At 44.2% G+C, this 27,016-nt stretch overlaps 1 protein-coding gene across 1 annotated transcript in view; it reads right to left on the bottom strand.

Annotated features, from left to right (window-relative positions):
* Nucleotides 1-27,016, bottom strand: part of LOC311119424 (histone-lysine N-methyltransferase 2B-like) — a 68,597-nt gene that overhangs the window by 28,523 nt on the left and 13,058 nt on the right. Inside the window, exons 2-21 of the mRNA XM_084157741.1 lie at nucleotides 25,503-25,569; nucleotides 23,692-25,305; nucleotides 23,148-23,374; nucleotides 22,790-22,867; nucleotides 22,373-22,529; nucleotides 21,941-22,187; nucleotides 21,708-21,769; nucleotides 19,517-19,792; nucleotides 19,067-19,158; nucleotides 17,992-18,387; nucleotides 17,590-17,703; nucleotides 17,186-17,332; nucleotides 16,993-17,085; nucleotides 16,441-16,558; nucleotides 15,303-15,416; nucleotides 14,644-14,828; nucleotides 14,320-14,424; nucleotides 4,917-5,027; nucleotides 4,580-4,656; nucleotides 133-317 (exon numbers count right to left, since the gene is read on the bottom strand). Of these exons, the coding sequence (XP_084013867.1) occupies nucleotides 133-317; nucleotides 4,580-4,656; nucleotides 4,917-5,027; nucleotides 14,320-14,424; nucleotides 14,644-14,828; nucleotides 15,303-15,416; nucleotides 16,441-16,558; nucleotides 16,993-17,085; nucleotides 17,186-17,332; nucleotides 17,590-17,703; nucleotides 17,992-18,387; nucleotides 19,067-19,158; nucleotides 19,517-19,792; nucleotides 21,708-21,769; nucleotides 21,941-22,187; nucleotides 22,373-22,529; nucleotides 22,790-22,867; nucleotides 23,148-23,374; nucleotides 23,692-25,305; nucleotides 25,503-25,569 (4,465 nt within the window). The remainder of the gene's footprint in view (nucleotides 1-132; nucleotides 318-4,579; nucleotides 4,657-4,916; nucleotides 5,028-14,319; nucleotides 14,425-14,643; nucleotides 14,829-15,302; nucleotides 15,417-16,440; nucleotides 16,559-16,992; nucleotides 17,086-17,185; nucleotides 17,333-17,589; nucleotides 17,704-17,991; nucleotides 18,388-19,066; nucleotides 19,159-19,516; nucleotides 19,793-21,707; nucleotides 21,770-21,940; nucleotides 22,188-22,372; nucleotides 22,530-22,789; nucleotides 22,868-23,147; nucleotides 23,375-23,691; nucleotides 25,306-25,502; nucleotides 25,570-27,016) is intronic.

The following is a 27,016-nucleotide window of genomic DNA, read 5'->3' as shown; positions in this document are numbered from 1 at the left end:
GTCTGCTTTAAGACTAGGACATAGGCTTTGTCCCAAATGGCACCCTATTCCTTATATAGTGCACTACTGTTGACCATAGCCCTACACCTATGACCAGACTCTACATTTGGGAAACAGCCATAGACTCCATACCTTGGGATTTGAGTGGGAGGCCCTCCAGTGCCCAGGGTTGATGGGTGGTGACTGAGGATGGAGGAGGGATGCAGTTCCCCTGCTGGAAGCACCCTGCGCCACTGGTAACTTGGTACGTCCTCTCCAACCACTGTGCATAGCTGTGCTCCTTAGATGGAGGAAGAACTGCCTCAGGGAGCATACCACTGAGACAGAAGAGGCGGGAGACTTGTTCAGCAACAGAGCGTTTTTAAACCATAACAACCTATGTCCGGGGGAAAGGGGTGTGCTGCTAAACTTTATGGAATTGTTTTAAGGTCATACCAAGGATCATTTTGCGATTTGATTTAGCATTTTACGACCCCCTTAAGTAGCAAAAATATACAGTACCAGTCAAAAGATTGGACACCTACTCATTCAAGGGTTTTTCTTTATTTTTACTATTTTCTACATTGTAGAATAATAGTGAAGACATCAAAACTATGAAATAACACATATGGAATCATGTAGTAACCAAAAAATAGTTAAACAAATCAAAATATATTTTAGATTCTTCAAAGTAGCCACCCTTTGCCTTGATGACAGCTTTGCACACTCTTGGCATTCTCTCAACCAGCTTCATCTGGAATGCTTTTCCAACAGTCTTGAAGGAGTTCCCACATATCCTGAGCACTTGTTGGCTACTTTTCCTTCACTCTGTGGTACAACTCATCCCAAACCATCTCAATTGGGTTGAGGTCGGGTGATTGTGGAGGCCAGGTCATCTGATGCAGCACTCCATCACTCTCCTTCTTGGTTAAATAGCCATTACACAGCCTGGAGGTGTTTTGGGTCATTGTACTGTTGAAAAACAAAAGATAGTCCCACTAAGCGCAAACCAGATGGGACGGCGTATCGCTGCAGAATGCTACACTAAGCTACACTACAAGACCAAAACTATGTGGACACCTGCTCGTCGAACAACTCATTCCAAAATCATGGTATTAATATGGAGTTGGTCCCTCCTTTGCTGCTATAACAGCCTCCACTCTTCTGGGAAGGCTTTCCACTAGATGTTGGGAACATTGCTGCGGAAACTTGATTCCATTCAGCCACAGAAGCATTAGTGAGGTTGGGCACAGATGGTGGGCGATTAGGCCTGGCTCGCAGTCGGCATTCCATTTCATCCCAAAGGTGTTCGATTGGGTTGAGGTCAGGGCTCTGTGCAGGCCAGTCAAGTTCTTCCACACTGATGTCGACAAACCATTTCTGTAAGGACCTCACTTTGTGCACGGGAGCATTGTCATGCTGAAACAGGAAAGGGCCTTCCCCAAACTGTTGCCACAAAGTTGGAAGCACAGAATCGTTTAGAATTTCATTGTATGCTGTAGCGTTAAGATTTCCCTTCACTGGAACTAAGGGGCCTAGACCGAACCATGAAAAACAGCCCCAGACCATTATTCCTCCTCCATCAAACTTTACAGTTGGCACTATGCATTTGGGCAGGTAGCGTTCTCCTGGCATCCGCCAAACCCAGATTTGTCTGTCAGACTGCCAGATGATGAAGCGTGAATCATCACTCAAGAAAACGCGTTTCCACTGCTGCAGAGTCTAATGGCGGCGAGCTTTACACAACTCCAGCCGACGCTTGGCATTGAGCATGGTGATCTTAGGCTTGTGTGCGGCTGCTTGGCCATGGAAACCCATTTTATGACGCTTTCGACAAACAGCTATTGTGCTGACGTTGCTTCCAGAGGCAGTTTGGAACTCGGTAGTGAGTGCTGCAACCAAGGACAGACGATTTTGACGCGCTTCAGCCCTCGGCGGTCCCATTCTGTGAGCCTATGTGACCTACCACTTCGCGGCTGAGCCATTGTTGCTCCTAGATGTTTCAACTTCACAATAACAGCACTTACAGTTGACCGTGGCAGCTCTAGCAGGGCAGACTAACTGATTTGTTGTAAAGGTGGCATCCTATGACGGCGCCACATTGAAAGTCACTCAGCTCTTCAGCAAGGCCATTCTACTGCCAATGTTTGTCTATGAACATTGCATGGCTGTGCGCTCGATTTTATACGTCAGCAACGGTTGTGGCTGAAATAGACAAATTAATTAATTTGAAGGGGTGTCTACATACTTTTGTATATATCGTTTATATGGAATTGTTTTAAGAACGTCATACCAAGGATCATTTTGCTATTTTATTTGGAATTTTAAGACCCCTTGAAGTATCAAAATTTAAAAAACAATTATTTGATGAAACATTTATTTGGCCTTAATGCTACAGTGCCTTGCAAAAGTATTCAGCCCCCTTCACGTTTTTCCTGTTTTGTTGTATTACAACCTGTAATTAAAATTGATTTTTATTTGGATTTCACACACACAAAATAGTCCAAATTGGTGAAGTAAAAAATAAAAAATAAAATTGTTTCAAAATATTATAGAAAATACATAACGGAAAAGGGGTGCATGCATATGTATTCACCCTCTTTGCTATGTAGCCCCTAAAAAAGATCTGGTGCAACCAATTACCTTCAGAAGTCACAATAAAGTTAAATAAAGTCCACCTGTGTGCAATCTAAGTGTCACATGATCTGTCACATGAGCTCAGTATATATACACACACACCTGTTCTGAAAGGCCCCAGAGTCTGCAACACCACTAAGCAAGGGGCACCACCCAGCAAGCGGCAACATGAAGACCAAGGAGCTCTCCAAACAGGCCAGGCAAGGACGGCATTAATCAGAGGCAACAGAGACCCAAGATAACCCTGAAGGAGTTGCAAAGCTCCACAGAGGAGATTGGAGTATCTGTCTATAGGACCACTTTTAAGCCGTACACTCCACAGAGCTGGGCTTTACGGAAGAGTGGCCAGAAAAAAGCCATTGCTTAATGAAAAAGATAAGGAAACACGTGTTCGCCAAAAGGCATGTGGGAGACTCCCCAAACATATGGAAGAAGGTACTCTGGTCAGATGAGACTAAAATTGAGCTTTCTGGCCATCAAGGAAAATGCTATGTCTGGCGCAAACCCAACACCTCTCATCACCGGGAGAACACCATCCCCACAGTGAAGCATGGTGGTGGCAGCATCATGCTGTGGGGATGTTTTTCATCAGAAGGGACTGGGAAACTGGTCAGAATTGAAGGAATGATGGAAGGTGCTAAATTCTTGAGGGAAACCTGTTCCAGTCTTCCAGAGATTTGAGACTGGGACAGAGGTTCACCTTCCAGCAGAACAACGACCCTAAGAATACTGCTAAAGCAACACTTGAGTGGTTTAAGGGGAAACATTTAAATGTCTTGGAATGGCCTAGTCAAAGCCCAGACCTCAATCCAATTGAGAATCTGTGGTATGACTTAAAGATTGCTGTACACCAGCAGAACCCATCCAACTTGAAGGAGCTGGAGCAGTTTTGCTTTGAAGAATGGGAAAAAAGCCCATACAAGCGCATTGAATAACTTTGATTCACTACATGGAACAACAGATAGTCTGTTATACAGTGCAATCGGAAAGTATTCAAACCCCTTCACTTTTTCTACATTTTGTTACGTTACAGCCTTATTCTAAAATGGATTAAATAAATACAAAATTCTCAATCTACACACAATACCCCATAATGACAAAGCAAAAACAGAGTTTTAGAAAATGTTCCACATTTATGGAAAAAGTGAAGGGGTCTGAATACTTTCCGAATGCACTGTATATCTGAGAGATACAGTATATGAAAGATCAGGAAACATTAATTTTTTATTACTTGTACTTAACACCTTATTTTTGGCACTAGTGTCCATATATACTTCCATAAATTTTTTCAACTGGTACTGGGGGACCTTCAGATGAGTCTTGTGAGGCATGTGGGTGTCCTAGAGGAACACAACATGTACGTGTTCGTGAGAGTCTCACCTTTCCACAGATGGTCATATTAGTGTGTAGCCCAAACTGTTAGAACGCTACAGACAGAAGTTGGCAGATCGGCTGTATGGACTTCTGACGAGTCCCAAGAAGAACACCATCGTGTTCGTGAGAGTCTCATATTTCCATGGAGGGGTCACAATAATTTGTAGGCCAAACCGTTCGGACACTACAGCCGATTATGTGAGAAGACCGATTTTTGGGACGTCTCATGGTCTGACAAACACTGCTCTAGCACTTTCACCGCAGATGCGGAAGTGTGACGTCGGCGGATGCGGAGGATTTAGATGTATTTAATGCAAAAAAACTGATTGTCTGTAGCTTAAACTGACAGTTTGGGGGGGATTTTTGTATTATGCTAATAAGATTTCCACGGGGGCGCAGACATCGACTCTAGGGGTGTTAAAGTAGTATTCTTTGCTAGCTTTATCTTTATGAAGGCAAAACTATTTATTGTCATAGTTGGTTTGTTCAGGGAGATTCTTTCCATCTTCTTGGCGGAAACGTGAGAAAGTCAGTCAAAATGTATAAGATACACAGTCATACTGTCTACACATATAGTGTATTCATTTACCTTGGGAAATCTTTGGAGAGTGGGTCCCACATTTTCTGATCTTGGCTATGAAACCAACTGAAAGTCTCCCCCAGCAACTGAAAGGACAGATATACTCAGTGAGTGATCTTTGTACATCATTAAGGGGAGTCAATACACAAAAGGTCCACTAGAGAGACTTTTTATTTTATGCCGTTTTATTAATTGAGGCAATGAATAAAATAGCTCAGAATTATTATTTTTTGAATGCGGACAGTACTAATCTGAGTAAATATGCGAACAACCAATAATAATATGGTCCAGTATGGCCCATAATAATATCTATAGCATTAAATGGAGGAAAGGTCTTTCTACTAACCTTCAGGTAATGAGACCTGGCCAAACAGGTTGGCCTCAGGTCCTCAGGGAGAGACTCCTCCTCCTTTAGCCACCTCCTCATCACCACGACAACATCCTCATGGAATGATTTCTGATTGGTTGACAAAAGCAGGAAAAACAGGTGTCAAGTTTAGGAGACGGATGCAGTGGTGTGTATTCATGGATGCCAAGGGAAGCCAGGCTTCCCCCAAAAATGTAATAATAAAAAATGTATATTTAGTCTCTGCGTTTCATAATTTTTCTTCAATTCGTAAGAGGCTAAATGTATCTCACAGGAGAAAGCATCAGAAAGAGCGAAATAACACCACTGTCTCTACGTGTAGGCCTTCTATCAGATGCTGTCTCGTTCAAATGAGTTCAAATTAGTATGACATTGTTGCCGCCCGTAGCATTGAAGGCAAGGGATGCCAGCAAGCATCTGACCTCCCTTGACAAAAAAGTGTGAAGGGAAGCCAGCTTGGATTTGGCTTCACTCCTATCAAATCCCATTGAGAGCATACGTCATTTACAGAAAAACTAAAATTGTTGTGTCCTCCAGTGGCTAGCTAGCTAAAATTGGCCCTTTCCTAAATTAGCCATGGATGGAGATAGGGATTTGGACTTGTGGTTTTACTTAACTCTCCATACTGGCCAATGATTATAACGGTGATTCTGATCCAACCATTAATTCATTTATTGTTGTGCCCCTGGCCTGAGAGGATGGAAGTGCAATATGTAGCTAGATGTAGAAGGGTAATATTAACTAGCTAACGTTGCCCATGAATGGAAGTTAGGCTAGCGAGCAAGCATTTCAGCCAGGTAGCCTAGGACCAAAAAAAGAAGAAGAGTGTACTGTATGATAGAGTGAAAGACCGTTTCTTCAACATGAAAGAGAGGATGGCATTGGCATTTTTCTACAATTGGGTGAGTCATGTTTTTCTACTTGCACGAACACACACAGAAATCAGAACCATGGACAGCCACATCATATTTAGCTTACGTTGATTGACTAAATCATTTTTGGTATGAAATGGTGTTGGAATAGTGGAGGCAGGCTGTTTTCTTTGCGACTTGCGGTAACTCTCTGTGTTCTAAATCAAAGTTGTTTAGTGGTGCAAAAATATTTGAAACATTAACTTGCTTGACCATGCTGTAGGTCATGCAACTGTCTGTTCCTGTACATGCAATACATGCTTTGTGGACTTCACTGGACAGAAGTTGCTATCCGGTTTTGTGATAAAACAAAAAAGGTGTGGTTTAATTTATTCTGCCACTGTCCTCTTATTGTCTCGGCCTTTAGGTCTATATACCACGGTCGCAAGGCATATGAATTAACAGTTTATAGAGCAAACAACGCCATTATCACAACAGACTGTAATATGGCTTTTTTGGGGGGGGGGGGGGTTGGCTTCCCTAGTGATTTGACCCACACACAGCTACTGGACGGATGTATTGTCGTACAACATATGTGGGATTCGATTTCCTGTATGGAGTGTTATGAGATATAAGAGCATTTGCTAAATGACCAAAACGTAGACAGTGCCTTCAGAAAGTATTCATACCCCTTGACTTATTCCACATTTTGTTGTTATAGCCTGAATTCAAAATGGATTAAATATATATTTTTGCCCATCTACACACAATACCCCATAATGCCAAGTAAAAACGTTTTTAGAAATGTTTACAAAATGTATTGAAAATGAAATACAGAAATATCAAATTTATATACAGTGGGGAAAAAAAGTATTTAGTCAACCACCAATTGTGCAAGTTCTCCCACTTAAAAAGATGAGAGAGGCCTGTAATTTTCATCATAGGTACACGTCAACTATGACAGACAAATTGAGAAAAAAATTTCCAGAAAATCACATTGTAGGATTTTTAATGAATTAATTTGCAAATTATGGTGGAAAATAAGTATTTGGTCACCTACAAAAAAGCAAGATTTCTGGCTCTCACAGACCTGTAACTTCTTCTTTAAGAGGCTCCTCTGTCCTCCACTCGTTACCTGTATTAATGGCACCTGTTTGAACTTGTTATCAGTATAAAAGACACCTGTCCACAACCTCAAACAGTCACACTACAAACTCCACTATGGCCAAGACCAAAGAGCTGTCAAAGGACACCAGAAACACAATTGTAGACCTGCACCAGGCTGGGAAGACTGAATCTGCAATAGGTAAGCAGCTTGGTTTGAAGAAATCAACTGTGGGAGCAATTATTAGGAAATGGAAGACATACAAGACCACTGATAATCTCCCTTGATCTGGGGCTCCACGCAAGATCTCAAAATGATCACAAGGACGGTGAGCAAAAATCCCAGAACCACACGGGGGGACCTAGTGAATGACCTGCAGAGAGCTGGGACCAAAGTAACAAATCCTACCATCAGTAACACACTACGCCGCCAGGGACTCAAATCCTGCAGTGCAGACGTGTCCCCCTGCTTAAGCCAGTACATGTCCAGGCCCGTCTGAAGTTTGCTAGAGTGCATTTGGATGATCCAGAAGAGGATTGGGAGAATGTCATATGGTCAGATGAAACCAAAATATAACTTTTTGGTAAAAACTCAACTCGTCGTGTTTGGAGGACAAAGAATGCTGAGTTGCATCCAAAGAACACCATACCTACTGTGAAGCATGGGGGTGGAAACATCATGCTTTGGGGCTGTTTTTCTGCAAAGGGACCAGGACGACTGATCCGTGTAAAGGAAAGAATGAATGGGGCCATGCATCGTGAGATTTTGAGTGAAAACCTCCTTCCATCAGCAAGGGCATTGAAGATGAAACGTGGCTGGGTATTTCAGCATGGCAATGATCCCAAACACACCGCCCGGGCAACGAAGGAGTGGCTTCGTAAGAAGCATTTCAAGGTCCTGGAGTGGCCTAGCCAGTCTCCAGATCTCAACCCCATAGAAAATCTTTGGAGGGAGTTGAAAGTCCGTGTTGCCCAGCGACAGCCCCAAAACATCACTGCTCTAGAGGAGATCTGCATGGAGGAATGGCCCAAAATACCAGCAACAGTGTGTGAAAACCTTGTGAAGACTTACAGAAAACATTTGACCTGTGTCGTTGCCAACAAAGGGTATATAACAAAGTATTGAGAAACTTTTGTTATTGACCAAATACTTATTTTCCACCATAATTTGCAAATAAATTCATAAAAAATCCTACAATGTGATTTTCTGGATATTTTTTTCTTATTTTGTCTGTCATAGTTGACGTGTACCTATGATGAAAATTACGGGCCTCTCTCATCTTTTTAAGTGGGAGAACTTGCACAATTGGTGGCTGACTAAATACTTTTTTTCCCCACTGTATGTATTCACACGAGTCAATACTTTGTAGAAGCAACTTTGGCGGCAATTACAGTGGAGTCTTTTTGGGTAAGTCTCTAAGAGCTTTGCACACCTGGATTGCACAATACTTGCCCATTATCATTTTAAAAAGTTGATTGTTGATCCCTGCTAAGCCATTTTAAAGTCTTGCCATAGATTTTCAAGCCGATTTAAGTCAAAACTGTAATTAGGCCTCTCAAGAACATTCAAAGTCGTCTTGGTAAGCAACTTCAGTGTAGATTTGGCCTTGTGTTTTATGTTATTGCCCTGCTGAACGGTGAATTTGTCTCCCAGTGTGTTGGAAATCAGACTGAACCAGGTTTTCCTCTAGGATTTTGCCTGTGCTTATTATAGCTGTACTCAGTTTCTTTTAATCCTAAAAAACTCCCTAGTCCAACACCGATGACAAGCATACCCATAACATGATGCAGCCACCATCATGCTTGAAAATATGAAAAGTAGTACTCAGTGATGTGTTGAGTTCGATTTGTCCCAAACATAACGCTTTGCATTCAGGACAAAAAGCTCATTTCCATGCCAATTTGTTTGCAGTATTACCTAAGTGCCTTGAGGCAAACAGGATGAATGTTTTGGAATATTTTATTCTATACAGGCTTCCTTTTCACCCTGTCATTTAGGTTAGTATTGTGAAGTAACTACAATGTTGTTGATCCAGCCTCAGTTTTCATATCACAACCATTAAACTCTGTAACTGTTTTAATGTCACCATTGGCATCATGGTGAAATCCCTGAGCAGTTCCCTTCCTCTCCGGTAACCGAGTTAGGAAGGACGCCTGTATCTTTGTAGTGACTGGGTGTATTGATACACCATCCAAAGCCTACTTAATAACTTCACCATACTCAAGGGGGTGTCAGAATGGCGCCGGAGGGGATGGCCGCGTTTTTACCGGCTCCTGACAAATTGTTCTATTTTGTGTGTTTTAATATATATCACTAAGCTAAGGATCCTGGGACTAAACACCTCCCTCTGCAACTGGATCCTGGACTTCCTGACGGGCCGCCCCCAGGTGGTAAGGGTAGGTAACAACACATCTGCCACACTGATCCTCAACACGGGGGCCCCTCAGTTGTGCTTGCTCAGTCCCTTCCTGTACTCCCTGTTCACCCATGACTGCATGGCCAGGCACGACTCCAACACCATCATTAAGTTTGCCGACGACACAACAGTGGTAGGCCTGATCACCGACAACGATGAGACAGCCTATAGGGAGGTCAGAGACCTGGCCGTGTGATGCCAGGATAACAACCTCTCCTTCAACGTGACCAAGACAAAGGAGATGATTGTGGACTACAAGAAAATAAAAAAAAGAGGACTCAGCACGCCCCCACTCTCGTCGACAGGGCTGTAGTGGAACAGGTTGAGAGCTTCAAGTTCCTTGGTGTCCACATCACCAACAAACTATCATGGTCCAAACACACCAAGACAGTCGTGAAGAGGGCACGACAAAACCTATTCCCCCTCAGGAGACTGAAAAGATTTGGCATGGGTCCTCAGATCCTCAAAAAATTATACAGCTGCACCATCGAGAGCATCCTGACTGGTTGCATCACCGCCTGGTATGGCAACTGCTCGGCCTCCGACCGCAAGGCACTACAGAGGGTAGTGCGTACGGTCCAGTATATCACTGGGGCCAAGCTTCCTGCCACCCAGGACCTCTATACCAGGCAGTGTAAGAGGAAGGCCCTAAAAATTGACAAAGACTCCAGCCACCCTAGTCATAGACTGTTCTCTCTGCTACCGCACGGCAAGCGGTACCGGACTGCCAAGTCTAGGTCCAAAAGACTTCTCAACAGCTTCTACCCCCAAGCCATAAGACTCCTGAACAGCTAATCATGGCTACCCGGACTATTTGCACTGCCCCCCCACCCCCATCTTTTTACGCTGCTGCTACTCTGTAGATAAGATATATCTATATACACACACACAGTTGAAGTCGGAAGTTTACATACACCTTAGCCAAATACATTTAAACTCAGTTTTTCACAATTCCCTGTCTTAGGTCAGTTAGGATAACTAATTTATTTTCAGAATGTGAAATGTCAGAATAATAGTGGAGAGAATAATTTCTTTCATCTTTGATTTCATTCATCACATTCCCAGTGGGTCAGAAGTTCACATACACTGAATTAGTATTTGGTAACATTGCCTTTATATTGTTTAACTTGGGTCAAACGTTTCAGGTAGCCTTCCACAAGCTTCCCACAATAAGTTGGGTGAATTTTGGCCCATTCCTCCTGACAGAGCTGGTGTAACTGTGTCAGGTTTGTAGGCCTCCTTGCTCGCACACGCTTTTTCAGTTCTGCCCACAAATCTTCTATAGGATTGAGGTCAGGGCTTTGTGATGGCCACTCCAATACCTTGACTTTGTTGTCCTTAAGCCATTTTGCCACAACTTTGGAAGTATGCTTGGGGTCATTGTCCATTTGGAAGACCCATTTGCGACCAAGCTCCAACTTCCTGACTGATGTCTTGAGATGTTGCTTCAATATATCCACAGATGTCCTTCCTCATGATGCCATCTATTTTGTGAAGTGCACCAGTACCTCCTGCATCAAAAGCACCCCCACAGCATGATGCTGTCACCCCGTGCTTCACGGTTGGGATGGTGTTCTTCACCTTGCAAGCCATCCCCCTTTTCCTCCAAACATAACGATGGTCATTATGGCCAAACAGTTCTATTTTTGTTTCATCAGACCAGAGGACATTTCTCCAAAAATTACGATCTTTGTCCCCATGTGCAGTTGCAAACCGTATTCTGCCTTTATGGCGGTTTTGTAGCAGTGTCTTCTTTCTTGCTGAGCGGCCTTTCAGGTTATGTCGATATAGGACTTGTTTTACTGTGGATATAGATACTTTTGTACCTGTTTCCTCCAGCATCTTCACAAGGTCCTTTGCTGTTGTTCTGGGATTGATTTGCACTTTTCGAATCAAAGTACGTGAATCTCTAGGAGACAGAACGCGTCTCCTTCCTGAGCGGTATGACGGCTGCGTGGTCCCATGGTGTTTATACTTGCGTACTATTGTTTGTACAGATGAACGTGGTACCTTCAGGCATTTGGAAATTTCTCCCAAGGATGAACCAGACTTGTGGAGGTCTCCAATGTTTTTTCTGAGGTCTTGGCTGATTTCTTTTGATTTTCCCATGATGTCAAGCAAAGAGGCACTGAGTTTCAAGGTAGGCATTGAAATACATCCACAGGTACACCTCCAATTGACTCAAATGATGTCAATTAGCCTATCAGAAGCTTCTAAAGCCATGACATCATTTTCTGGAATTTTCCAAGCTGTTTAAAGGCACAGTCAACTTAATGTCTAAACTTCTGACCCACTGGAATTGTGATACCGTGAATTATAAGTGAAATAATCAGTCTGTAAATGATTGTTGGGAAAATTACTTGTTTCATGCACAAAGTAGATGTCCTAACCGACTTGCCAAAACTATAGTTTGTTAACAAGAAATGTGTGGTGTGGTTGAAAAACGAGTTTTAATGACTCCAACCTAAGTGTATGTAAACTTCTGACTTCAACTGTATATACAGTGAGGGAAACAAGTATTTGATCCCCTGCTGATTTTGTACGTTTGCCCACTGACAAAGACATGATCAGTCTACAATTTTAAATGGTAGGTTTATTTGAACAGTGAGAGACAGAATAACAACAACAAAATCCAGAAAAACGCATGTCAAAAATGTTATGAATTGATTTGCATTTGAATTAGGGAAATAAGTATTTGACCCCTCTGCAAAACATGACTTAGTACTTGGTGGCAAAACCCTTGTTGGCAATCACAGAGGTCAGACGTTTCTTGGAGTTGGCCACTAGGTTTGCACACATCTCAGGAGGGATTTTGTCCCACTCCTCTTTGCAGATCTTCTCCAAGTCATTAAGGTTTCGAGGCTGACGTTTGGCAACTCAAACCTTCAGCTCCCTCCACATATGTTCTATGGGATTAAGGTCTGGAGACTGGCTAGGCCACTCCAGGACCTTAATGTGCTTCTTCTTGAGCCACTCCTTTGTTGCCTTGGCCGTGTGTTTTGAGTCATTGTCATGCTGGAATACCCATCCACGACCCATTTTCAATGCCCTGGCTGAGGGAACGAAGTTCTTACCCAAGATTTGATGGTACATTGCCCAGTCCATCGTCCCTTTGATGCAGTGAAGTTGTCCTGTCCCCTTAGCAGAAAAACACCCCCAAAGCATAATGTTTCCACCTCCATGTTTGACGGTGGGGATGGTGCTCTTGGGGTCATAGGCAGCATTCCTCCTCCTCCAAACATGGCGAGTTGAGTTGATGCCAAAGAGCTCAATTTTGGTCTCATCTGACCACAACGCTTTCACCCAGTTCTCCTCTGAATCATTCAGATGTTCATTGGCAAACTTCAGATGGGCATGTATATGTGCTTTCTTGAGCAAGGGGACCTTGCGGGGGCTGCAGGATTTCAGTTCTTCACGGCGTAGTGTGTTACCAATTGTTTTCTTGGTGACTATGGTCCCAGCTGCCTTGAGATCATTGACAAGATCCTCCTGTGTAGTTCTGGGCCGATTCCACACCGTTCTCATGATCATTGCAACTCCACGAGGTGAGATCTTGTAAGGAGCCCCAGGCCGAGGGAGATTGACATTTCTTTTGTGTTTTTCCATTTGCGAATAATCGCACCAACGGTTGTCACCTTCTCACCAAGCTGCTTGGCGATGGTCTTGTAGCCCATTCCAGCCTTGTGTAGGTCTACAATCTTGTCCCTGATATCCCTTTGGTCTTGGCCATGGTGGAGAGTTTGGAATCTGATTGATTGATTGCTTCTGTGGACAGGTGTCTTTTATACAGGAAACAAGCTGAGATTAGGAGTACTCCCTTTAAGAGTGTGCTCCTAATCTCAGCTCATTACCTGTATAAAAGACACCTGGGAGCCAGAAATCTTTCTGATTGAGAGGGGGTCAAATAATTACTTCCCTCATTAAAATGCAAATCAATTAATAACATTTTTGACATGTGTTTTTTTGTTGTTATTCTGTCTCTCACTGTTCAAATAAACCTACCATTAAAATTATAGACTGATCATGTCTGTCAGTGGGCAAACGTCAAAATCAGCAGGGGATCAAATACTTTTTCCCCTCACTATATATATATATATATATATATATATATATATATATATATATATATATATATATATATATATATATATATATATATATATATATATATATAACATAATGTTTCCACCATTGTATATATAACATAATGTTTCCACCATTGTTTCCTATATATATATATATATATAACATAATGTTTCCACCATTGTTTCCTATGACCGAAAAGCGCTTCTGGACATCAGAACAGCGATTACGCACTTCGAACAGGATGAAGATTTTTTCTTTAATGGTACAGAGATGGGGTAAAATCATGTTAACCACTATTATTGAACACGGAATGAGTCCATGCAACTTATTATGCGATTTGTTAAGCACATTTTTACTCCTGAACTTATTTAGGCTTGCCATAACAAAGTCAATACTTATTGACTCAAAACTTTTCAGCTTTTAATTCTTTATTAATTTCTAGAATTTTCTACAAACAAAATTCCACTTTGACATTATGTGGTATTGTGTGTAGATCAGTGACACAAAAGCTTGATTTAATTAATTTTAAATTCAGGCTGTAACAAAATGTGGAAAAAGTCAAGGGGTGTGGTAGCTTAGTGGTTAAGAGCGTTGTGCCAGTAACCGAAAGGTCGCTGGTTCTAATCCCCGAGCCGACTAGGTGAAAAATCTGTCGATGTGCCCTTGAGCAAGGCACTTAACCCTAATTGCTCCTGTAAGTCGCTCTGGATAAGAGCGTCTGCTAAATTACTAAAATGTAAATGTAAATGTGTGAATACCTTCTGAAGGCACTGACTGTAGAAAGTGATCAGAATGTGGTCTGAAAAGACCTACACGACTCACAGTGGAACATTGATGCCCTGAGAGCAAGAACGACAACCTGTAGGTCTTAATAGTTTTCATGTGACATAATTCAAATGTTTAAAAAGGACTGGGGTATCTCACCAGTGAAGTGTACTGGCGCCCTTCAAATTTTTGACCCACTGCATGTAGGTCGCAGATGGGCTGCTGTTGGTCCCTGAAAGCATCTGGTTCTGTGGATTCCTCACACTGGAGAAAAAAAAAAAGAACAGCATAGTACATGGAGACCGCTGTCAGAGGGTCAGTGTTGAGGGTGAGGGATATACAATACATACGACAGTCTAAACGTTTTACTTGTTTTTGGATACAGCGCAAAACCATGTTGTGAAAGTGAGAGAGTAAGAGTATGTTACAAGTGTCTGACTAGTGACTACTTGACGTCTCTTCTGTGATGGCGGCAGTCCTTACCTCCCTGCAGGTGATCAGGTGCTGGGCAGAGGAGTCAGAGAGGAGGTTGGCCAGCACCTTCTCTAGCCCCGCTCTCAGCCTGTCCTTCAGCTCCTCCTTCCAGGAGCCGGGCTGTGATTGGCTGCAGGGTGTACAGGAGTACACTATGCTCTCTGACAGGCTGGACATGATCTCATACAGGTCGTCTGACAGACAGAAGAGAGGAAGAATTACAATGTCATGGAGTGGATTTATAGTGAGATCGTTGTTCTGATCCCTCAAGTTAGGGCCTATATTTTGATTGAGGTGGCTTCTTCCCATACATATACTGTTAACAACAGTGTTCATCCCTTTGCCTGAAGAGCTACCCTCTTTCAGGATTTTGTTCCAGCCCTCATCTCTAACACCTGATTCTACCAATGATATGCTCCATGGAACTGTGATTAGATGGATCAGGTGTGTGTATAGGGCTGGAGCAAAAGCCTGCATACCCACCAGTAACACTCTGTGATGACTGTTGGCCACCCCTGCAGTACATCCCCTTAATAAAGACAGTCCTATAGGGCTGGAGCAAAAGCCTGCATACCCACCAGTAACACTCTGTGATGACTGTTGGCCACCCCTGCAGTACATCCCCTTAATAAAGACAGTCCTGAGGCCGAAATGTTAGTGCCACTCACCAGAGAGTCCTTCACATTTAGAATGCACCCAGTGGCTACACTTGGAGCACTCCATCATCTGGCTGTTGTGGTTGTTCTCCTCGTAACACTTGGAGCAGATGGTGCAGAAGTTCCCTTGTAAAACAAATAAGAAACAAATCAGATGTACTACCGTAATCAATGGTTAAATTAAACAAATACATAACATGACAGGAAGATCCTGACAATGTATCAGTCCATCTATACAACTGCTCTCATCGCTCTCTTCTTGGATTGTTCCTGGAGTTTGTCTATAACTTCAGTGCATAGAATTAACACCCACCCTTTCGCGGGTCGATTTTGGCATTGGCGGGTAAGATGTCTATTTCACTAGCCACATTGGCGGGTAGTCAGGGCTCCACAGTGTTAGCATTTCACTCGCATTTGTGAATCTAAATAGTAATGCATGATCACATTTATAGTAAAATACATGCTGCGAGTGATTTTTTTTTTTTTTCGTAGCTGGTAAAATAATCACACAAAGTCGAATCCCATGTAGCCCACATCGCGATGCAACACCGCCTGGCTGGGGGCTGTGTGCATGTGAAGAGCTGAGTGAAATATTCATTTTTAGAAACACTGTGCACAGGCATAAAAATTTATCTAATTTACTTGAAACTAAAGTCTACTGAAGTGAGACTTTGTCCTTGTGTTTCTTGGCTATTTACAATGTTTTGTTAACAAGCTAGGTTGTTTGTCAATGTTTGAGTTTCAACTGCTAGGGAAGAGAAGACAACGCTTCTACTAGTCAGACTCAATCTCACAGGCACAAACATGACAGTCACATTACCATGGTAACATCCCACTCTTAAAGGGGCTGGTGAACATTGTCTCATCTGTAATATTTTGGTTAAAACAATATACCACATTACTTCTTACTAGTAACACACTGATTGTTTTATAAACATTACAAAGCATGCTCAACCGTTTTCTGGTGTTTTGTTGGTGTAACTTTAGGGAGAAAATATATTTTGGCTGGTAAAAAAGTGCCTGGTATTTATTAATTTTTTTAATCTACCTGCCACAGTGGCTGGTGGACCAAAAAGTTAATTTTAGGCCCTGTATACCTTGCTCTGACTGAACCTTGGTTGACTTATTACGTGTCTCGCTGAGGTCCTACCTTTGCTGTGGAGGGTGTTGCAGTCGGGACAGAGGTCCTGCTCGTGGTTCCAGGCCATGTCCCAGGTCTTCCCTGGGGTCACTCCACAGCTCTTACACCTGATGCACGTCATACACACCTGGGATGGGGGCAGGTAGGCCAGAGGTTAGACAGATGGACCAGTAACCGGAAGGTCGCTGGTTCAAGTCCCAGGTCGGGCAAAGAAAACTGGAAACTGAACTGGCTGAGAACTGAGGGTTGCTGGTTTCAGATCATTACTAGAATCCACTATAGTTGTGCCCTTTAGCAAGGCATTTTATCCCGAGAACTGCTCCACTGTGGCTGACCCTGTGTTGATTCGAGCCTCGGTTTGTGTGTGTGTGTGGTGTCTGGGGGGTGGGAACAACAACAGAGAGCAAAACTACACATTTCCGATGAAAATTGGACAATAAACTTGCATTGTATCGTATTGACCCACAGTGCAGTTAAAAACATGGTCGTAAATCAGAATGGGGATCAGAGAGAGAAGAGAAAGCTAAACAGAAATATAAATAATACATTCCTGGTACTTACCCAGGGCATGTTACAGTTGATGGGCTTTGGGTAGGTGGGTCCCAGACAGGAGGGGTGGTAGCAGTTCTGACACCTCCTGCACTGCAACACAGGCTAAAGGAAGAAACAGTACATTTGAAATGTGAAAGTGGGGGTGAAAACACTACACTACCAAATCTTAGTTCACTTTTGATGATCCTGCTGACATACACACCTTGTTGTTCTTGCTCTTGCGGCCGCACACATGGCAGAACTTGCAGCGGCGGCAGCACCAGTTCTCCTTGTTCTCCTCCTGGGGTCGCTCTTCCGGCCAGAGGCAGAAGCTATGGAAGGGCTCGCAGCACACCTGGCAGTAGATCATCTGAAGGGAGGTGGTAAGGCAGAAGGCAGTCAACATTCAACATCAGGAGAACACATACTGCACTAAACCTACTGTTTTCCAGATAACCTAGTGTAGCTCTTCAGTAAGCCTATGCAGCCTCCTGTGTGCTACTTAGTTAATTTGTTTTCCTCAAAACGGTCAAGAGTAATACTTATCTACAATTAAATGTGATTATTCTAATGATTATACTGCAAACACAGGCACAGAATATTCTGTGAATGCATTTCCATGATTACTTCATGGTGTCCTTTGCTGGCACAGAGCAGGCAGACAGGCTGAGGGGTGACGGGGACAGAGGTGAGGATACTCAAACCGCCCATCAACCACACGTTCTGGACGGCACAGTCCTCCTGGGAGAAAGAAGAAAGAGACAGAAACACAATAATAGAGTGAGTTAATGAATGACTGCAAAATATAGTTTATTAAGAGTATATAAGCGAGAGAGAGAGGAGTTAATAAAAAAAAGAATGAAATTGTGTTTATTAAGAATGTTTGTATGGGAGATAGAGGGAAAAAGAGAGGGAGAGAGAGAGCGAGTATTGTACTGTATTTACTGAAATGCTATACCACTTTGGCAATATCTACAAATGTTATTTCATGCCAATAAAGCAATCTGAATTTGAATGAGAGACCCTCACCTTAAAATCTACGCGGATCCTGTGTGTCCCGGTCTTCAAGTGGCTCTTTTGGGGGTGTCCGTTGGTTAGCGTGGCGAGGATGTTAGTTGGCGTGTGTTCCGCAGCATTCTGGGAACGAAGGACATAGTGGGGATCAATTCTGGGATTGTGTTGGAGCACCGCCTCTTTAACAATAGTCTCCTCCTCTTCCTGTGAAGACGACTCCTCCTCTGGCTCCTCCTCCTCCTCCAGCATGACCGACTGCACCACACATGGGGGCAGCCGCTGCAGCTGCACCAGCAGCTGCCGCCGTAACCGCAGCGGTGGGATCCTGGGTGGGCAGGGCTCGCTGGGGCTCCTTGTTATGTGGCCCTCTGTGACCAGCAGCCCTGGACGGTGCTCCTCTGAGTCGCTCCCCTGTGCATGTGAAGGGGGGGAATGCTTAAGCCAAATAGAGGGGGACGAGCGTTACAGCACGACCACATGCTAGCGGCGGGTAGAGGAAGGAGAAGGAGAGCCACCAAAACCACCTTTGGCTTTGAGAAAAAAGTGTTGATAAGAGAAGTGAAGGAGAGGAGTTAAGAGAGGGTTAGATAAGCCCGATCATAGTTAAACCAGAGAAATAGAAAGGGGACCCATTACCCACAGTAGTTAAATGTGAGTGTGTGAGAGAACATGCCTGTCAAAAGAAACATTGAGTCACGGCATCTTTGGATTCTAGACGATTAAGTTCCAGAAAAATTCAGCAAGATTGCAGAGGATCCAGAGGTTTTTAAATTAAGGTATAATGCATGCATCGGCGATTAATGTGAAAGGCAGGGCATAAGCTTTTCCAACACCAGACTTGTATTATATTACAACACTAGCATTACATTTTAAGCTTCGGCACCAAAAAGGGGACAACACTAGAAAATAAACAGTGCACATTTGATTATTAATTTTGATGGAAGTCGTTATTGGAGCTGCTCACTCCTGCATACAGAGGATGAGGTTAGAGTGTGACAGACTGATTAGGGGTAAGTGAATCTAATAATAGCAATTTGAGTTAATGTGAGTTAGTTTAATGTCAGGCAGAGACAGTTCTACGGGTCATTACCTTGATGTCTCTGCGTCGGCCCAGCAGTCCTTTGGGTGGCCCAGGTCTGCGGTGCCTTACAACTTCACTGGGCACTGGGCCCTCCTCTGAAACTAGGAGATCATCAGAGGGAGCAGCATCAGTCAGAGAGCAAATGGGTTTTAAAACATAAATAACAAAGTCTCTACTCCAACCAATACCCTGAAATACCCATTTCTGACCTGCACTTCTATCCTCAATCACTGTCATCCTCAATCTCAATCACTATGGTCTCTAACATCCACCCCTATTCTTCTGATCTGCCTGGCTAATGGCTATAAATCATTCAACTCTACCTGTCAAATCACTCCATTTCAAGGATGGAGTTCAATGGATCTTGTTGCGGTCCAACTCAAAAGGAGAGGCACGAATGTGCATTGACCTATATTTTCATCCATACACTGATGCTCCTATCCCTGTGTACGGCATTACCTTGGCTGCTTGGGGTGACAGGATTCTTTACAGGACTCTTCTTGACTGCTGCTTCTCCGTCCGTGTCCTCGTCCGAGTCAGACTTCAGCAGGCTGCTGTAGGAGCGATGTGTCACGTTCCGTCTTGGCTGCTTTCTGGTGGAAGGGCTCAGGCAGTCTCCAGGGGTTGCCGGGGCCAACCCCTCCTGTGCCTCTCCCTCCTCCCAGGACTCCGACCCCTCATCATCTTTGGACTTAAGGCCATTAGCTGATGACCTGCGCCGCCGCCTCGAAAGGACTGCACAACAAATCAAAGCCCAATGGTAAAACTAAAATCACTGACTGCATATTTGGGCCATGAGGCAGGCCACTGTGTTCTAGTGTGGTTTTCAGTTAACGGTGTCAATGTTTTTGGTAGTAACAGCAAAAACACACAAGTGGCGTGTAGTCATTAGTAATTGATCCACTTGCTTCCAGTTGAAGCTCGCATCATCTCCAAGACCCTGGTGCTTGCCTACGGAGCAGCAAGGGGAACTGGCCATCCTTAGCTTCAGGCTATGCTCAAACCCTACATCACAACCCGAGCACTCTGTTCCTCCACCTATGGGAGGGCAGCTCCCCTCAGCCCAGTCAAAGCTCTTCTCTGTCCTGGCACCCCAATGGTTGAACAAGCTTCCCCCTAAAGTCAGGACAGTGGAGTCCCTGCCCATCTTCCGAAAACATCTGAAACCCTGCCTCTTTGAAGAGTATATTAAATAACTCTCACGGAGCCCCCGCCCCCAAAAAAGGCACTTGGCTTGTCCTACTAGCACTGACTTTGCTGCTAAATACTTTGTTGAGGAAGAATGTACTTGATACGATTGTGATGTTGTTGTCTCACCTAGCTATCTTAAGATGAATGCACTAATTGTAAGACGCTCTGGACAAGAGAGTCTGCTAAATGACTAAAATGTAAAATGATATAAATACAGATGTAAACTCAGCAAAAAAAGAAACATCATCTCACTGTCAACTGCATTTATTTTCAGCAAAAATTAACATGTGTAAATATTTGTATGAACATAAGATTCAACAACTGAGACATAAACTGAACAAGTTCCACAGACATGTGACTAACAGAAATTGAATAATGTGTCCCTGAACAAAGGGGGGGTCAAAATAAAAAGTAATAGTCAGTATCTGGTGTGGCCACCAGCTGCATTAAGTCATGTCAGGATGAGCCTGCAGGAAGGGTACCACATGTGGGAGGATGTCTTCCCTGTAACGAACAGCGTTGAGATTGTCTGCAATGACAACAAGCTCAGTCCGATGATGCTGTGACACACCGCCCCAGACCATGACGGACCCTTCACCTCCAAATCGATCCCGCTCCAGAGTACAGGCCTCGGTGTAACGCCCATTCCTTCGACGATAAACCCGAAGCCGACCATCACCCCTGGTGAGAAAAAACTGCGACTCGTCAGTGAAGAGCACTTTGTGCCAGTCCTGTCTGGTCCAGCGACGGTGGGTTTGTACCCTTAGGCGACGTTGTTTCCGGTGATGTCTGGTGAGGACCTGCTTTACAACAGGCCTACAAGCCCTCAGTCCAGCCTCTCTCAGCCTATTGTGGACAGTCTGAGCACTGATGGAGGGATTGTGCATTCCTGGTGTAACTCGGGCAGTTGTTGTTGCCATCCTGTACCTGTCCCGCAGGTGTGATGTTCATATGTACCGATCCTGTGCAGGTGTTGTTACACGTGGTCTGCCACTGCGAGGACGATCAGCTGTCCGTCCTGTCTCCCTGTAGCGCTGTCTTACGCGTCTCACAGTACGGACATTGCAATTTATTGCACTGGCCACATCTGCAGTCCTCATGCCTCCTTGCAGCATGCCTAAGGCATGTTCACGCAGATGAGCAGGGACCCTGGGGATCCTTCTTTTGGTGTTTTTCAGAGTCTGTAGAAAGGCCTCTTTAGTGTCCTAAGTTTTCATAACTGTGACCTTAATTGCCTACCGTCTGTAAGCTGTTAGTGTCTTAATGACAGTTCCACATGTGCATGTTCATTAATTGTATATGGTTCATTGAACAAGCATGGGAAACAGTGTTTAAACCCTTTACAATGAAGATCTGTGAAGTTATTTTGATTTTTACGAATTATCTTTGAAAGACATGGTCCTGAAAAAGGGACGTTTCTTTTTTTGCTGTTTTATTAAACATAAGAACACCTACAAACCTGTGAATGGCTTGATGCCGCGCTTTACTTTCCTCGCCTCAATCCGAACACATCGTTTTAACCTGGTGGCACAGAGAAATATTTATTATTATCTATTTTAAAATGGGTGCCATGTTCAATTTGTACACAAGACAACCACAGCTGAAGCTAGAAAGTAAAAATACAGTTTGTGTGTCCATGAGTAGATGAATAATAGTGTATGAAAAGTAGGAGCAACGGTAACAGTCACTTACACACAGCACTGGCGTCTGGTGTTGGGCCCTCCAAACTTGGGCTTGTCCAGGCAGTTGAAGCAGGTGCCGCAGTCGCCCTCATGGAGGCATCCCTGGCAGGACCCACAGCGGGTGGCACGGCCCCCAGGACCAACCTCGTTAGAGTTCCGCTTGAACTTCCGCTGCTTGCTGTACTTGTGCTTCTGTCTTGTTGTCTTGTGCTCCTGAGTGCTCTCGATTTCCTGATCAGAGGGGTCATCAGCAATGTCTAAAAACAAAGAGAGCACGAGAGAGAGCGTGCGAGAGAGAGAGAGAGATCCAAAAATAATTTGTACACGTAGGTCACTGAGCTAAGGTCACATACCTGAAATCGACAGAAAGCTAAATATCAGAAAAATAAAACAAGTGGTAACCACCGTTCTTAGCAGTGTGCTTCGTAAACATAAAGGTTACCTTCTACAGCTGGTGAGGTGGTGATGCCTTCTCTCTCATGGAGGGGCAGAGCGCTAAGCCTGGGGATATTGTCAGGCACCATGGCACGGGGTTGCCCCAACGCCACCGCTGCTGCCCGACAGACATGCTTTATGCGTGGACCACCAAGGAGCTGGTCCTACGGGAACAGGATTATGTGGGGAACAAAGTCATAAATTCAACTATTATAATGAAACTCCACCCTAAAGACAGACACCAAAATGCGGCCACAGCACAAATGGCCTAAGCCTAATTCAAGAGAAAACCTAGACAGGCCACTAACAAAACACTGTACTATAAACATCAAGAGTACATAAACCTAAGTCCACAAAATGGACACAGGTGGCTAGACAAAGCAAAAAACACAAACACAGCCAGGGTCAGGAAACATGGGCTCACCTGAACAGAGCCTCCTATCCTCCTCCCCCCTCCTATTCTTAAATCTCTGGGACCGAGTTTTACAGATCCAGACAAGAGCTGAAAGAAACAAGGGTATAAAAGTGAAACTATATTAATGAAACAGCTTAATAATGGGAATAGGTTTTAATCCAACAAATCTCTGCCAAATTCACACACTAAGCCTACATTCAACCGTTACCAACAACCCTAATTCAGGGTCAATCAATGGCTGCGTCCGAAATGGCACCCTATTCCCTATGCTGTGCACTACTTTTGACCAGAGCCCATATGGCACACCATAGGGAATAGTGTGCCATTTGGGATGCAGCCAGGGTCAATCAAGGTCACCGATTCTCACCTGTGATGACTTCATCTGTCTTTGCTGGTCGATCTTCACCAGCTGCAGCTTGGCTCTCTTCAGCTGGTCGATCTTAATGAGCTGGACCTTGGCCCTCTTCAGCAGATGGAACATCCTCTTGTTAGTGCCAGTGAGGTTGATACGATGGCTGGTGCCCCCCTGTTCCACCACCACCCCATCATCACGGCTCTCTCCTTCGTAAACCCCTTCAGCAGCGGCCTCTGCCCCTGGGGAGAAGAATCAGTCAACTGTCACTGACTTCCAAAAGGCTGACTGTGTCATCATACCTGAGACAGTCTGTGTCCCAAATGGCAACCTATTCTCTATATAGTGCACTACTTTTGACCAGAGCCCTCTAGCAAGCTATACTGCTCAATCCTATGGTAATATGTGGTTTCCAATAAGGCCAATATGCATTAAAACATCTAAGAATACTACTTTATCACAAAAGTACAAGTCATTTTCTGGAATAAAGAAACAGATAGATCCTAAAGATCCATTAAGTGAAAAAGAAACATTTAACTGAGCACACAAAATGCCTTACCTTGGAAATGGTCTGTGTCGTTTGCTGCCTCCTCCAGAGTCTCAGATGATGCAGCTTGGGATGCAGCAGCAGCGTTACTGACCAGCACTGCCAGTTTCCTCACAACCCCGGGAGAGTTGAGGTCCTCCATCTTCAGCTTGGACCTCCCTCTCTTCCTAACCAGTGAGGTCAAACTCAGGTCCTCCTGGGCTTCTTCTTCTTCTGCCGTTTCATCCTCAGTAGCACTAAGGCCTTTCTTCTTCTTCTGGGCCAAGCTGAGGGTCAGCTTCTTGAGTCTCTCGTAGACCTCGAGGTGGGATGAGCCTGGGCTGAGCGTTGAGTCCTTCACAGAAAGGGTTGATGACAGGCTTGTCTGAAGTGTTTTTTTACCAGTTGAGCCGACAACTTTAGGTTTGAACTCATTTTGACCTGGAGTTCTAGACACGTGTTCAACGTCATCATTGTCTGAATCATAAAAGGATAGGCTCATGGCATCCTCCTCCTTCACCTTGTCTTGGCTCTTCTTTTTCAGGGAGCCCCTGGGCCAGGATATTATCTCGTCATTGAGGAACCTCTTGGGTGCCTTGATGACACGTGAAGACCTGGCGCTCACCACAGGCGAGGAGAGGTTACTGCTGGCTCCCTGTCCGATCTCTTCAGGGGACGGCTGCTGCTCCTTTCCCTCCTGCTTCACTGTGGCTGGGAGGTACTCTGGCACGTAGGTGTAGAAGACAAACTTACGACGAAAGCGTTTCTCAACAGACTCTAGCGGACTAAGCCTATGCACATTCCCCGGCTTCCTCCTGAGGCCAAATATGGACTTGCGCTTATACGGTGCTGGTTTCTTTCTTTCCTGGGACATTGCTGGCTCCTGCTCCATCTCAGCTCCAGCCTCAAGGGATTCCCCTGTTCCCTTGGACACACTCCTCCTCTGCTGCTGCTTATTCACAGGTCTAGGGGACAGTGCTACTCCTTGAGAGGCGGTGTGGAGATCGGTGGTCTTCCGTCCAGTTCTAGACTGAGCTTGCCTTTGCCCTTGACCACTGTCAGGGTCCGCACCAGTTTGCCCTGTTTGGTCTTGCTGAGATCCTCTTCTCCTCTTCCCAGACCTCTGTGGCTCAGCTTGGTCTGTTTCAGTTTTGTCTGCTGTTACCTCATCGGACTCTTTGCTCTTGGAGGCCTTCCCTTTGCCCTTGACCACTGTCAGGGTCCACACCAGTTTGCCCTGCTTGTCTCTGCTGGTTTGGGGTCGGGCTGTGCTGGACCCTGAGCCTCCCCTGCCCACCTTTGTTGTTTGGCCTTGCCTGTTCCCCTTTCTGGCTGTTGAAGACGATTCCACCACCTTGCTTCCCCTTTTCCTGTTGGAACCATTTGATTTTGCACTGCCCTTGCCTTTTGAGGCCTTTGTCCCAGTAGCCTGCTTTCCTGTAGATTTAACCCCCGAACTGGGGGACTTTTTTTGGGCTGCCAGTTCTGCAATTATTTTGGGTTTCACAGCGTTTTCTTCTTCCTGACCCTCTCCAACCTCAGGGTCTTCATCTGAGCACTTCCCTCCACTTTTCTCAAGCTTTGCTGTAAGTTCTGGAGCTGGGGGAGGCTTTTCTGGCTTCAATAATGATAATTGGAGAGGCCTGCCTAGAAACAAGACAGGGAAAGTGTCTTAATATGAATAGACCAATGTCAGACAATAGCTTGATCATGCATATTATTAGGTATGATACCAAAGCTATAAATGGCAAACATGAAGGCTACTTCATATTTCTGCTAGGAAATGTGAAAATTACTGAGCACAGTTGATATTTCACATTATTGTTCATCATTAGCCTACTTACTTTCAGAGATATTGTGTGCTGAGAGTGTAGGCCGGTATTCAGTCCCAAACCCAGTGAAATCCTCATCCTAAAAACACAGAAAAACACAGGGAAGGAATACAATTAATAAATGTAAATGTTCGCACTGTGTTTAACAAAAAATAATCATACTGACCCTAACAACCAGAATTACAATACTTTGCATGTATACTACATTAGGCCTTATAAAATCAGCCAACGCATATTTATTTACAATTAATAATGAAATGTTTAGGCCTATTCGATCTCATCACAGGGTTGGTAAGGGGTGGGATCAGATGAAATCATGGGCAGCAACCCAGTTGATATCTGGTTACAAACCGTCACACTGAACTGGTTTGAGAGATCAGGCTTCAAAATGTAGTGGGGTATAACTGCAAATGGACATGTGTAATTTCAATTAGGTCTAGGCTACTGCAATTGCAAAGTGTGATCATTCATCAAACTCTACATTCCACAGAAAACATAGGCCATCATGAAATGTACACGGAAATGTACAAAGTTCACAAATACTGATCTGAATCCTATTTTACAGCATTGCCGGAAGTCGAGGATGTAAGAAAAGGAACGGTAAAAGGATAAAAATGATCTAGACTAAAACTGCAATACTTAGTAGGCTAAATTTAGCCAGCATCTCACTATCCGAGAGAGCAACCTACCACCATGCAATCTGTCCCAGTTTTATGCAGTCAAGAGTGACAAAAGAAACTGCAAAGACAATATAGGGGCCAGAGTAAAAACAGATAGGATATAGAAAGACCTGGGTGACATAAAGGGAACTTTACTTGTGAAAAGCGAAGATACAAAATCAGCCAGTCATGTGAGTGTATAAAGCTACATGCATAGCTGCCTGTTGCAGCCTGTATTCCAACCTTATTCAGAAAGCATCTCAGAGTAGGAGTGCTGATCTAAGATCAGTTTCGCCTTTTAGATCATAATGAATTGACAGGGCGGACCTGGGCCCGTATCCACAAAGCATCTCAGAGTAGGAGTTCTGATCTAGGATCAGGCCCCCCCTCCATAAGCTTCTTCATTATGATCTAAAAGGCAAAACTGATGCTAGATCAGCACTCCGTCTCCTACTCTCCTTTATACACTTCGGGTGGTCCTCTGTAGCTCAGCTGGTAGAGCACGGCGCATGTAACGCCAGGGTAGTGGGTTCGATCCCCGGGACCACCCATACACAAAAAAAATGTATGCACGCATGACTAAGTCGCTTTGGATAAAAGCGTCTGCTAAATGGCATATTATAATTTTTTTTTGGAATAAGGGCCCAGAATCACAGGGCTGTAGCCAAAAGAGCAGAGCCACAGGGCTGCTGGTTACAAAACTGTCATCAACAAACTACACTGACTGACCACAAAATTGCAGACCAAAAGAATACATGAATATAGGATACATCTTGCTGGTATTTCCACTTTTCCAATCAATTTGCTAGTCTCATCTTCTTGAACATACTTTGTTCATTTCCCTCAACTTTACCACAATAACGATTA

This window comes from Coregonus lavaretus (genome assembly GCF_964263955.1).
Source record: "Coregonus lavaretus genome assembly, chromosome: 3".
NCBI classification, from domain to species: Eukaryota; Metazoa; Chordata; class Actinopteri; order Salmoniformes; family Salmonidae; genus Coregonus; species Coregonus lavaretus.
The sequence above is the reverse complement of the archived record's forward strand: the minus strand, read 5'-3'. Positions and strand labels throughout refer to the sequence as shown.